This window comes from Cryptomeria japonica, chromosome 4, assembly GCF_030272615.1.
Source record: "Cryptomeria japonica chromosome 4, Sugi_1.0, whole genome shotgun sequence".
NCBI lineage: Eukaryota > Viridiplantae > Streptophyta > Pinopsida > Cupressales > Cupressaceae > Cryptomeria > Cryptomeria japonica.
Window position 1 is genome coordinate 320,904,196 of NC_081408.1, and position 13,513 is coordinate 320,917,708.

At 36.9% G+C, this 13,513-nt stretch overlaps 1 protein-coding gene across 1 annotated transcript; it reads left to right on the forward strand.

Annotated features, from left to right (window-relative positions):
* The first annotated feature begins 2,756 nt into the window (after window positions 1-2,756).
* On the forward strand, window positions 2,757-5,236 carry LOC131041663 (uncharacterized). The gene has a single exon (XM_057974815.2). The coding sequence runs from the start codon at window positions 3,035-3,037 to the stop codon at window positions 4,745-4,747; it is 1,713 nt and encodes a 570-aa protein (XP_057830798.2). The 5' UTR covers window positions 2,757-3,034; the 3' UTR covers window positions 4,748-5,236.
* The last annotated feature ends 8,277 nt before the right edge of the window (window positions 5,237-13,513 follow it).

The window sequence follows — 13,513 nt, forward strand, 5'->3', positions numbered from 1 at the left end:
GTAGGTCATGATTGAAATAAATCCCAAATTGTGTTTGGTAAAGGCAGAGAAAGGTCCAATTTCTCCATAATGAAATACCAACATTGTTGAGCAAATGAGCATTGTATAAATAACTGATCAATAGATTCATTAATGTTATCACATAAAACACAACAAAAGGGTCGTGCAATCAACAAATTAACTAGCTTTTCACTAGTTATAATTTTCTTTTGAAGAGTCAACCAAGAGAAGCAACCTGCCTTTGGTAAAACCATGTTATTCTAGCAAAAAGAATATGTTATGTGCACCTATTGCTGATCCATCATGTGTTGTAATGTTGAGTACTTGGTTTTGATAGAGAAAATACCATCCTTAGCTTGGGCCCATATGACTTTATCATCTTTGTTTGATAAGAACACTATTCTTTTTTATAGTAGTTGTTGAACTAACCTCCTTTGACTGTCTTCAATGAGTAACTCTGTAAGATCTTTCTAAATAACCTTCCCTGAGTGTAACTCAATTCCATTTACGTAGTCAATTAATCTATACCCCATGAATGAATGAATACTCGGACTACATCTTGCAATTGATGTAGATGGACTAAGGGGGGTAACCATTCCATGAATCTTTCCAGAAATGGATTGATTCACCATTGTGCACTTGCCAAGATATATATGTCGTTACCATTGCCCTATATGACATCATGAAATTACACATAGTTGACGCATCTGCAGGATTAGAAATTGTTAGAACTCTGAGGGGTTTAGGGGAGTCCAAATACTTTGCTTGCATGATTTGACACCATTTATTATTAGGATTTGAGTACATTTTCCAAACTAATTTGCCTCCAAAAGCTTTATTGTGCTTGGCCAAGTCATGGCTCTACTCCTATTTTCTTATTGTAATTGTATTGTAATCACTCATTAACTACATCACATCACTTACATGTCTTTAAAATTCAAGTAACAATACATTTACCTTTAAATTTGGCCTCCAATAAATAGATAACCATGTCTTTCTTTTTTTCTCTTTTTGATTTTTTTTTTTCCAAATTCTTTTCATGACTTTGACAAAAGTGAATCTTGTACTCATTTTTCCCATTTGAAAAAAAGTAGCAAGGTATGAAAAAATGCATAAACACGTCTACAATAGGTTTCTCAAACCAGATCTTTTGATATTTATAACGTTACATCATTTTCCCTTTTCTTTCTTTTTTCTTTTCATTTCTCTCATTTTTCCAACTTGTCACACTTTTATCTTTCTACAAACTTAATTGACTTTTTGCATGGTTTGTGAACTTTAGAACTTTGTGATATTATGAACTTGGTGAACTTCATCATCTTTCTCATATTTTGTCTTGACTAGCAATTCTAAAAAACTTTGTTAGACTTTTTTCTGGGTCACAAACCTTCAAGTTTTGCAACATAATTTGCTTTGTTGCATTGTCACACTTTTTGCTTGCAAACTTCACGACAAGGAGAACCTATTGGTCGAAACCTATCCCTTATCCTTGTTAAACCTTTGGTAAGTTCACAGATTCACAAATGAGCAATGAACAAAATGTTGTCACATTTTTTGCACTTTTTATGAACTCATGAACTTAGCAAAAAAATTGTTTGCCAGAATTTAAACTCTCTTATCTTTAATTTTTTAAGGCACATGAGACTAGATTCCAACAAACTTAGCTCTCTAGACATAGGAAATAGTCTTTTAGTCGACAAACATAAATTATTTGAAAACCAGACTTACACTCACTAGCTAATTGAGAATCTCATTTACTTGACATACACTAGGCCATATATGAGTTATGAGTTATCTTTCAAGGTCCATGTAAGAACCAAAGGCATGTCAATAGAAATCAAAAAAGTGTTGTTGAGATTTATTTGTGGTGTAGTGGGGCATGATCTAGAATACATGAAGAGAGATCAAATTTTCTTAATCAAATACACAATTGTGGGCAATGTAGGTTCTCTACATGATAATAAATCCACTTTAGGGTTTGCATTCTTCTTGAGATCTAGTTCGACATCATGGGAAAGTAAGAAGCAAACCATTGTTGCTAAATCTTCCATCGAAGTAAAGTATCATGCCATAGGTGAAGCTATTTGAAAAGAGATATGGTTACATCACATATTGATAGAAATTAATATATCTAAGAAATGGCCTATAATTTAGATTTGTAACAAGTCTGCAATCCAATATTTAATGAGCTTACAAAACACATCGAGATCCAATACCATATCATTCATAAACATATTTAACTCCAATTATATTCTAATCAAAAGTGATATATCACTTAAGATTGTGAAATAAAATTTTTTTCAACACTTGTTAATTTACACTTAAAAAATTCATATTATAATAGACTATAAGATAAACAATACCATAATTATTTTTAACCATAAAATTGTTGATTGTATTGTAATTGCTCATTAACTACATCACATCATTTATGTCTTTAAAATTCAAATAACAATACATTCACCTTTAAATTTAGCCTCTAATAAACAAATAAATAACCAGGCCTTTCTTTTTTTCTCTTTTTGAATTTTTTTTCCAAATTCTTTTCGTGACTTTGACAAAAGGGAATCTCGCACTCATTGTTCCCATTTGAAAAAAAAGCAGCAGGGTAGAAAAAATGCATACACGCGTCTTCACTTTTTAATTTTTTAATTTTTTTAATTTTTGAGTTAAAATGATGATAATTTACTTCTCTATGTGGAATCTGGATTAACAAATATTTATGACTGCTAATGAAAATTATCTTGAGATTACGAATGGAGGGAAAATATCCCACACAAGTTAAAAATCTAGAATTACAGATCTGAGTGAACATTGAGGATTCCCCTTTGTATTACCGACCTATTTGGTTTCTTAAATAAAAACCCAGACAACTGTAAGAGTCTATTTTGGAGTCAATTTTGAAACCACAAATCGCTATAGGTTAGGTTACAAATTTCACGGAACTCACCGGTACAGAAATCTAGTTTTCCCTGTGCACCTGGGCTATATATATAAGGGTGATGCGCTGAATTTCTGAGAAGAAGTTTGCACAATGGCGAATAATATCATGGGCAGATCTGGGTCACTGAACAATGGGTTTCTCAAACCAGATGCTTTTGGGCAGCATATGATTAGTCTGATTTCCAATCTGTGCTTTGCAATGTTTGTGATAGGAGTAATAGTGTTCACTATCTTGGCTGCAACATACCAGCCAGAGGACCCATTTCTCAAGAATTCCGAAGCTGCCTCCGCATTGCTCATCACCACATCCAATGCCACCTTCGCCGTTGATGAATCAGTTGTCAAAACAGGGGAAGATTTTGTGGCCACCCAAAATGGGCAAACTACTCCAGTGGAGTTAAAATCCATTTCTAAATCGGAAGTTGAAGCAGTGGTGGCCACAGTAGCAGAAGATGCTCCTGTTTCTTGTGATTCCGGTGATGCAGAGATAGATTGCTCGGAAAATGAAATCCTGGCTGCCATCATGAAGTACTGCATGGAAAACTTTCAGGATATCAAGTTTTACAGATTTGGGAAGCCTGTGAGAGGATCTAATGCTAGCTCCTGCGATGTGTCTTGGAGATTCAAGCCTAAAGAGGGCCCCAAGGCCAATGTCATGTATAAGGATTACAGGAGGTTTTACTTGGCTAGGTCTCGGCCATTTTGTAATTATACTGTTGTTGGTGCTGGGGAATGGCACTCTGGGAAGAATGTACGGCGAAAGAAGCAGAAGCAAGCTGGATATGAGCCCGATAGGCTCAAGAACTTACCGGAAGCTGTGCCTGTGGTGGGGGAGACAGTGAATGATTCGCTGCCCCAGGTAAAATCCGAGTCTAGCTTTAGTAAAGGTAAGTATTTGATGTATTCTAGGGGTGGGGATTATTGTAAACCTATGAGTCAGTATCTGTGGAGTTTTTTGTGTGCTTTGGGGGAGGCCCAGTATTTGAATAGGACTTTTGTTATGGATTTGGAAGTTTGTCTCTCTGGGAACAATAATCCCGGACATGGGGATGAGCCGGGCAAGGATTTTAGGTTCTATTTTGATTTTGAGCACTTGAAGGAGTCTGCCAGTGTGATAGATCAGGCCCAGTTCTGGCAGGACTGGAACCAGTGGCAAAAGCAAGATGGGTTGACTTTGACTATGGTGGATGATGTTAGGACCACCCCAGTCATGCTGAAGGAAACAATGGATACCTTGATCTGGAGAAGGTTTGGGGAGGTCGAGCCTGATAACTACTGGTATCGAGTCTGCGAGGGTGAGACTGAGAATGTGATACAGAGGCCTTGGCACCTGATCTGGAAGTCTAGGAGGCTAATGGAGATTGTGTCTGCTATTAGTACTAAATTGAATTGGGATTTTGATTCAGTTCATATTGTCAGGGGGGATAAGGTCCAGAATGTTGATCTGTGGCCTAATCTGGACCATGACACTTCCTCTGATGTGCTTTTGGAGAAGCTTAAGTATAGAATTGATGAGGGCAGGGATTTGTACATTGCCACAAATGAGGCAGACACTAGTTTCTTCGATCCACTTCGTAAGAGTTACAAGCTCCATTTTCTGAATGATTTTAGTGACCTATGGGCTGAGAACAGTGAGTGGTACAATGAGACTGTAGCTGCCAGCTGGGGGAAACCAGTGGAATTTGATGGATATATGAGGGTAGAGGTTGACACTGAAGTATTTTACAGAGGTAAGAGGCAGATTGAGACATTTGGTGATCTCACCAAGGATTGCAAAGATGGAGTAGGAACCTGCTCATCTTGAAAAATGCTGATGTTGTGAAGGGGTTCTAGAGCCACAGAATCTTTCTGCTCATTTCGGACTTTAGACAGCTTCTGGAGTTGCAAATCCCATCTATAAGGATTTTGCCTATTCATTTTGAATCCATTTATCCTTTAAGAGAAGAATGCCGGACATACAATTATATTTCTACTATAGGGTAGCAAGTGAAGCACTGTAACTTAATCTTTCTTTTATTTATGTTGTCATTTCTTCATAAGTGTTCGGGTTGGTCTCCGAAGTCACTTCCAAGTAGAATCTTAATTGACCTTAGTCTTTAATCAGTTTCAACGTAAGGAGTTAAATAAATTTTAGCTGTTGGTCTCCTAGATCAGCAGCTAGATTTCTTTGCTTGCTTTGGTTCAGAGCGAGGATACAAGAAGAGTAATTGGAGGGCATGCTATATGCTTTGTATTTGTCAATGATGTGATGCTTGGTGCTAATTCTAATTAATGGATTTGGAGTTCCCATGTACGATTGTGCAAGAACAATTTACTTTTGCCATCTATACACCACTTGGTTTTCATTTGGCATTTGCATTTGCATTTACACTAAATTGGATTTCACTTCTAAGCAATTAGCTTTTTCAGCATCTTGTGGTTATGTGATCATCAAGATGAATTCATCCTGCCGAGATATACCATTGGCCATAATGCAAAAACATAACAGGAACCCTATGCCAACAGGAATCTGTATCACAATGAACAAAATATATGCATTTTGTGTATGCATAAAGTTCAATTCATATTGTTTCACTTCTTTGTGCCATCTAAAGGGTTGCTTCCTACTTACTACAAGCGTTATACGTGCTTGTTAAGTTTCACTTTTCATTAGTCAGTTTTGGTTTTGATTTTGATTTTAAGCCGATTTTGGCATCACTTAGTGTGAAGTGAATAACATTCTCACCATTTTGTGGCAATCTACTGATTGAAGTGGATATATATTATAGGAACACATAATACTGACCCTAATGACAACAATTGATTATACCTCAATAGGGTAAATTTCTCCACTGGAGAGCGTGAGAATTTAGCCGACTTTCCCCCATCTTTTCTCATATATTCCTGCTTGCTAGACGTTTCTACTTGCTTGTTTATTTTCCATTCAAGTAAGTTGGTTTTCGTTTCAACTTCATGGGCATTCTGGTGTTACATTCTCACTGTCTCGTGGTGATATTTTCATTGAAATGGTTTTATCCCCCCAACACATAATTTTAACCCCAATGCAGCTAGGGATCTGCACCTCAGTAAAGGGAATTTCTGCATTGGAGCACATATCATGTTCAGTTCACTTTATTCCCCTTTTATGTGCTAGTGGAGGATGGATTCTCAATTTCTCACTGTTAGATGCATTTTATTTGATTGAATTTTTTTTATTCGAGTATGTCGGTTTTGATTTGGATTTTAGGTTGATTTGGGTGTTACAAGTGAACAGCATTCTCAGTCTCATGGAGAGCTTGTCACTGAAGTAGATTCATGCATAATAGACTAAAAAACGAAACATGGATCTGCATGTCAACAGGAAATTGCTGCATTGGTTTACATGTGAATAACCATTGGCTATGCCACTCTTCTGCGTTCTGTTCCAGGGGTGGACCCCTGTCTAGCCACTCTTCTTTGGTCTATTCAAGGGATGGACCCCTGTTTGTTAAAAATGTTATATACTTGCTTATTAATTGCCAAGTCCACTGTGGCTGCCTCTTTTGGTGTTTTTTAACTTCATTTTGCTTCTCGTAGTTTTTTAAAGGTTTCTTTGAGGTTTTTTTCGGCATTTTCAGAGCTACTGGAAAAAGATAAAGGAGTTGTCAAGAGCTACTGAACTTCTGTTTGACATTTGGATGATTTAAGTTTCGTTGGCCAAATGGGTGGTCATTTAGAGGTCAAAGTGAGGGTGAATAATTTGGGCAATAATGAGCTGGAGACCCAAGTGGTAGTTTTATGAATGAAATTTATTAAAAGACATTGGTAGCCAAATGATTACTAGCACTGGCGATTGGTATGTTGCAAATTGTGTTTTTAATCTTTATCTGCCTTAATGCCTTGAGCTTTATTTGTCTTAATGTTTTAAGCATTTGCTTGTTTAATTTAGATTGTACAATGAACGGCAGGATGTTGTATTTTTATGTCTGATTCTGTTTGGGGGTTTTCTTTCTCAAACAGATGATTCTCTAAGTCCACAATCATTAGGTGATTTCATTCATCAACTCAAAATATGCCGAGTTCCCATGGAAGAAAGTTTTGGATTCCCTTAGCAAGAGATTCAAAGTTGTAGAACCGTTGATATGCTTGTAAAAGAAATCTCATCACCACATGTTGGATCATCACCAAGATAAATTGCTTAAGTCACTGCACAAAAGAATAGTAGAAGTACACGTAAATCAATTCAAATCTCCAGTTGCCAAAGCTACCAAAAAGCTGCTAAACAATAGCTCCCTAGTTTGTAGTGCAATATTTATCTACTTCGCCCTCTTCCTTAAATTGGTTAGAGAACAAGAATGTAGACTGCTCTACGAGATCTCATCCTTAATTGTATCAACCAAATCATATTTTTCTTACTATAAAAGCATCAAACCTACCACAAAGGCATGTTTTGTTGATAGAGGATTCTTATTGCTGGACATTGCTTTGTATAAAATATATTATATTGTATCTTCTCTGTGAATATAATCCTCACTTCACTGTACTAAGGTACCATAGCATATTCTAATTACCAACAAAGTCATATCTTGTTTGGAGAGCATTGCATTTTCTTAGCCTCTACTGAAATATTTATGGAACTTCCGTGTAAGCTGCGGATCTCATGGACCGATGTTTTGTCTAGCAGGTACATGCAGCATGATAAACACTTTACTAAATACCAATAACTTAAAAAACTTTCTCCGTATGTCTCTTTTTTGATGGAGCATAGTGAAAGGAAGAACCAAAGTTATATTTCATTCCTTTAGCAGTGTAGCTTGAAAGAAATTTATTTATACAGCGGTTGATTGATTGATTAAATCAGCAATATATTCACACAGCAGAATGCCATCAATACTAATATTAATTCTATTTGGATATTCTAACAACCTCTCTGAAATCTTGATATTGGACATTTTTACAAAAGTCCAATTTGAAACTATACAAATCTGATAGAATACAGTGACTCTTAAAACTATTTGCAAGTTGATTCGCAGTGGGAAATGAACTGCATTTGTATTACATTATTCTGTACGTTTTCTCAGATGAAATGGCAATGAATCACAAAATTTGTTTGGATCACTCAAGCACAACATGATTCTTCACCATGCTTGGTACACTCTGATAATTGCAATACATTGTTGTCAGTTTGTTTTGAGGGAACACCCACATTTGAGGTTCAGAGGCAACACTAAGTGTACTCCTTGTCACAGTACATGGCAGGGTTGAGGGACAGAGCCTCCACCACTGGACCCAAATCAAGGTCTTTGAAACCACACAAAGGTTTATGGTACATGGCATTTTCATAATTTTATCACTATGTTTTCTTCAAAATCATAATTTTATCACTATGTTTTCTTCAAAACCTAATCCTTCTTGTTTCAATATTTCTAACTAAATCTTTGGTTTCGGAGAATCGATAGTCAAGCTAAAGAATTTAATGTCTAAATAACGGTGGCTATGCAATTTATAGAGCTTTTTTGAGTGTTTGGGTGGGCTCCATTAACTTACTAGGATTATGGTCAGTGGTCCAAATTTCAGAAAATTGCTGTTTTTTAAAAACTAACATTTGAAATTGCCACGTGGTGAATAGCTACACGTTTCTAGGATGTTAACGGGATGTGCCTAAGTTTCCTAAGGGTCATAGGGAGGTCCCAACCATCCCCTGAATGTCGCCATCAAGTGGAAATGCTAAAAAAATGTGCCTTCTCGAAGGGAGGGATCTTAGGGATGTCTCTTTCTGGGTGATGGAGGTGGGGGCACAACAGAGAGACATTTCCTTGGCATCTCAACATCTTGGGGATTACTTGTGTCTAGAAATGTGATTTTTAAAGGGATTCATATCGTTTGAGGTCGTGATGGAAGCTCTTCCATTCTTTGCCATTTGTGGTTTTAAAAGTTCTATTCCGCTTGTTACAATGGTCCCATTTGTTGATGGCGAGTTCCCTATTATGGGCTGCTCTCCTTGTTGCGGGTTTGGTGAAGATACCCTATTGCATTGTGTTTCAAACTATTCTCTAGTGTGGGCTGTTGGATGCCTTACTTCCAACTTGGGTTCTATGGATTTGAGGACCCCTAATCTAGCTATTGATGTTGTTGGGGTTCAAAAGGTTGTGCCCTTCCTCTTGGGCTTGTTGTGAAGTAGTTAAGGCTTTTATTAGTGGTGGTTGGAGATCTTATGCTAATGTTGCTACTGTTGAAGGTACTATGTGCCTCTTGAGGGAGAAAACGAAACCCATCACTTGAGCTAATTCTTTGTGATGATTTGTGGCCAAGTTGTGGTAAAAAATGAGGACTTCTATCAATGTAGGGGTTTGGTCCATAAATTCTACAGTCTTTGGCCTTCTCTACTTGACCTACACAAATGGGTCTTGGATTCTTGGAGGCTTGTTGTTGAGGGAAAGATTGAACTCTTCCCTTGTGCAAAGGGTTTCTTCATTGCTCCTTTCACCTCTTTGAAGGATATATATTTGGGGTTGGAAGATAAGTTGTGGTTTTGGAGAGAAGATCCTCTCCATAAACCCTTTGTCAACTTCCTTTAACCCTCTTATAGAGCCTCTAAATGTGCGTCTAATGTGGGTCAAACTGTTTATTCTCCCTTTCCAATTTTGGGAGGTTTAATGCTATGAAGCCATAGGTGATTCTATCGATTGCTTCTTGAAGGTTGATGATTCCACTTCATCCATGGGGTACTATACTTTTGCTTTCATTTTAGTAGACATTGATATCTCCAAGCCTCCTCATGGGGATGTGGTTTTGATGGTGGGGTATAGGTCTTAAGATTCAACTACTTGACTATGTGGGTCTCCCTTTTAGATGCAGACAATGCTTTGTCATTGGTGACCTATATATAGATTGCTCTCTCTCTCAACACAAGGGCACTACTTTGTGGAAGAATACTAACAAAGGCTCCCCTCAGGAAGACGAGTATTCTCAGAGGGATGAATCTTTAGCTTCTAGTGTGGCCTTGATGCGCCCTCCTCCTTTTGCTCATTTGGACCCCATTCGAGAACCACTTGCTCAAACCTTTCAATGTGCTCCCTTAGCTTCAGATCAATTTTAGATTAGTCATGTGGTGGAGGGTCACCATTTGTCTTCACCTTGTCAATCTTTTGCTATTGCTTCACATCTTGATGGGCTCTCTATGGGAGAATCCCTCTGCTTCCCCACATTTCAAGGATTTTGGGAATAACATCTCTTGGAGTACTGTTAGGAGGAAGAAAGGCCTTTCTAAACCTTTATTCCAAACTCATGCTAGAGTGATGGGTGAGAGGCCAAGTAAAGCAAGGTTTGGAGTTATCGAAGTTGGACCTTGGGGGTCCTAGCTTTGTTTGTTGTTTGTTGTTGTTTTTGGTAGATTGGTTGTAGTTGTACCTCACTCCCTTTTGAATCGTGGAGGACTTTGATTTCTCTCATTGCTCATGGCACATGTTGCATCTACCTTTTGGCTTGGTTGATGTACAATGGTTTGGACCCTTTCAATCCTACTTATGAATATAAAAAACATATGAAAATTTGTAATTTAGGTTCCATGGGTATCACAACCTTTTTGTATCCCACATTTTAATATGTGAACACAAACACAAATCAACAATTTTTTTTCTCAAAACATTAAAATTCTATATCATGTTTGACATGCACTCTTGTTGAACTTGTACATGCAATGATATTACAAGCACATTGCCCAAAGGGTAGGGAAGGGAAATAGTGTGAGTGGGAGTTGTTGAACCCATTTCATCCACTTGCAATGAAGGCTAACCTAATTAGTGTTAGGTGTCTTTGTACAAGACACCTCAAGGAAGGACCACACACAAGGGTCATTCCCTTTAGGGTTACTATATAAAGTGGAACAATCAAGTCTCTAAGATGAGACCTAACAATTGTTCTAAATTAACTAATATTAATTATATATTTAATTCAATTTTTTTTTAATACTCAAACTTTAAAGAAGACATTTTAATTTCTTTATTAATTAATCTAATATTATAGACAATAATCACATTAATGATTAAATCTAACCCTTAAACGATTTATTGATGAAATGGAAATATTTGATCATTACCTTTCTCCCTACCATTCAAACTATTTAACTAAATGAAAACAACAATAAGTTTCATCATAACCCTATTAGTTGAAATTTCTCGAGGGTAAATTTTTAAAATGAATTGATGTTGACATATCTCTGGCCCTCCCCAGGGATGTGGTTCTTATGGTTGGGGATAGGCCATGGACTCAACTGCTGGATTATGAGGGCCTCCCTTTTCGCCATCAAAGGTGCTTCTCAACGAGTCACCTTGCTTCAGACTACTCTCTCTCTCGTCGCAAAGGTGCTTCTACTTGGTGGAAGGATGCTACAGAAGACCACTTGACGATTAATGCTTCAGATTCTGTTTCGGTTGATTCCTCTCATGATGAGGAGCCCCTTATTGCCGATGAAGCCCTGGTTGATGTTACTGTTGTTGCGGACACTTCCACCCCCTTGGTTCCTTCACCCGTTGCTCTCGCTCCTCACCTTCGCTCTACTCCTGATGATTCTTCTCTTGGTGCTGCTCTGCTGCATCAACCTGTTGTCGCTCTGCAACAACAGTCTGGCAGTGACTCTACGGGGTCTTCCCCGCTTGATTCTTCATTGAAAGTTCCTAATGATAGTGTTGCTTGGACGGTTGTTTGTCGTAGACGGAAAGGAAAATCTAACCCCCTTTCCCAACCCCCCCTTTGTGAAGTTTCGGGTTTTTCTCCCCACTCTTGATTTGGGCTGGGTTGTTGATGGTTTGACAAGTTGGTTTGGCTTGTCTGACTTTATTCTTTTGGGGTTTGCACCTCTGCTTGGTCTGTTTAAATTTGATAGCCTTTGACTATGTAAAGGGTCAGTGCCCTAGTTAACGCTGCTTTTTTAATAAAAAACATTATAAATTAATTCTCAAAGTTTTTAAAAGACTAGTCACCCAACGAACAAATAAATAAATATAGTAATTAGGACGACTCAATAGATTGTTGTAAGCCCTCACAACTAAATGTAATTGATGTATTGTTTAAATTATTCAAGCTCTAAGATTCCTCCCATTTATATTTAGTAGCCTAATTTCCCAAGTTACAATATTCTATGATAAAATATATGTAATTCCCTTAGAGAAGATTAATTATTTTCTCAGTTTTTTTTTTTTTCAAAAGGGTTAAATTTTTTTTGAATACAAAGAGAATTACATAACAAGAAGGCCAACAACCCAACAAAGAAGAATTACACATTCCTGTCTTCACCAACTAATTGGTCCAAGATGTGAGAAAAATCTAGAGACAAATGTTCCCTATCCTCAATACTGCAACCCTTTATCCATTCAGATGCCCATTTGGCTAGACAATCTTCTAATCTATTCCACTCCTGAGGAATATGAGAAAAGGTAATAGATTCTAATGACCCGCTCAATCTCAAAATCTATTAAGTAACCCTAGCTAAGTGCTAATTAACATAATCCAATCGTTGTTGATTCAACATTCAACACCACCTGCGAATAAGACTCACAAATAATCCTTTGCCAACCAAGAGCACTTTGAGGTAGGAAAATGGAAAAAATGAGCATAAGATTCAAAGCACAAACAATTAGTCAACCACAAAACTAAATGCTATGAAAGTAACTCCTATCACAATCAATAGAAGAATTGAAAACAAGACATTCAAAATAAATGAAACCATCACCAATGTCTCCTTCAATTGACCTCCATTGTTCTTCTTTCTCCTCTAAATAGCTTGTTTTGTGGATCTCACCTACAAGTGCAAAAGTGAGCAAAAAGCAAGGTAATTGATAGCGAAATCGACAGCGTGAGGATATTCAAGATGTGCTTTTTTGAAAAGATTGAATAAATGCATCCAATTTATAGGCAAATTGGAGAGATGAGCAAATTAGCATGAAAAGAGTTAAACAGGCAATTTGATTCAAAAATTGGGAAAAGGATTGAAAGAAGAAGGTTATGACACCTTCTATGTCATAAATCATAACACATTTCCAATGCAAAGTGCAAGGACTAAATGCCAAGTTAAGTGCTATGACTTGTTGCCATGTCAAGCACTATGACACATGAGAAATTCATGCCTCCACCCTATGACAAGTGAAGCACGAAAATAGGGACAACAAGAGAGGGACAAATTAGTTGGAAATTAGAATCGGAAAATTAGGAAAATAGGAAAAAAAGGGAATTAGAAATTAGGAAATTAGCAAATGAGGGAAAATTAGGAAATTAGAAAAAAAGGTGAAATTAGTTAATAAATTGTCATTCACTAATTAATTCACAAAGGGAGGAATAATTAGCCAATTAAATGAATATTTAATTGTGACAAGAGGAGAGTTAGGATTAAATAAATAAATTTATTTAACCTAAAAGGGAAATGATGAATAGGATTAGATGAATAAATCATAAAACCCTAGGAGAAAATTATAGATGAAAGGATGTTGATTAGGTCATGACAAGATTGGAATGATTGATGCAATTGATATAAGGTCGATTCGATCATGGATAAATGATGAGAAATTATAATTGATAAAGTGTCGACATTGGTTGACAAGGATCAATGACAAATTGA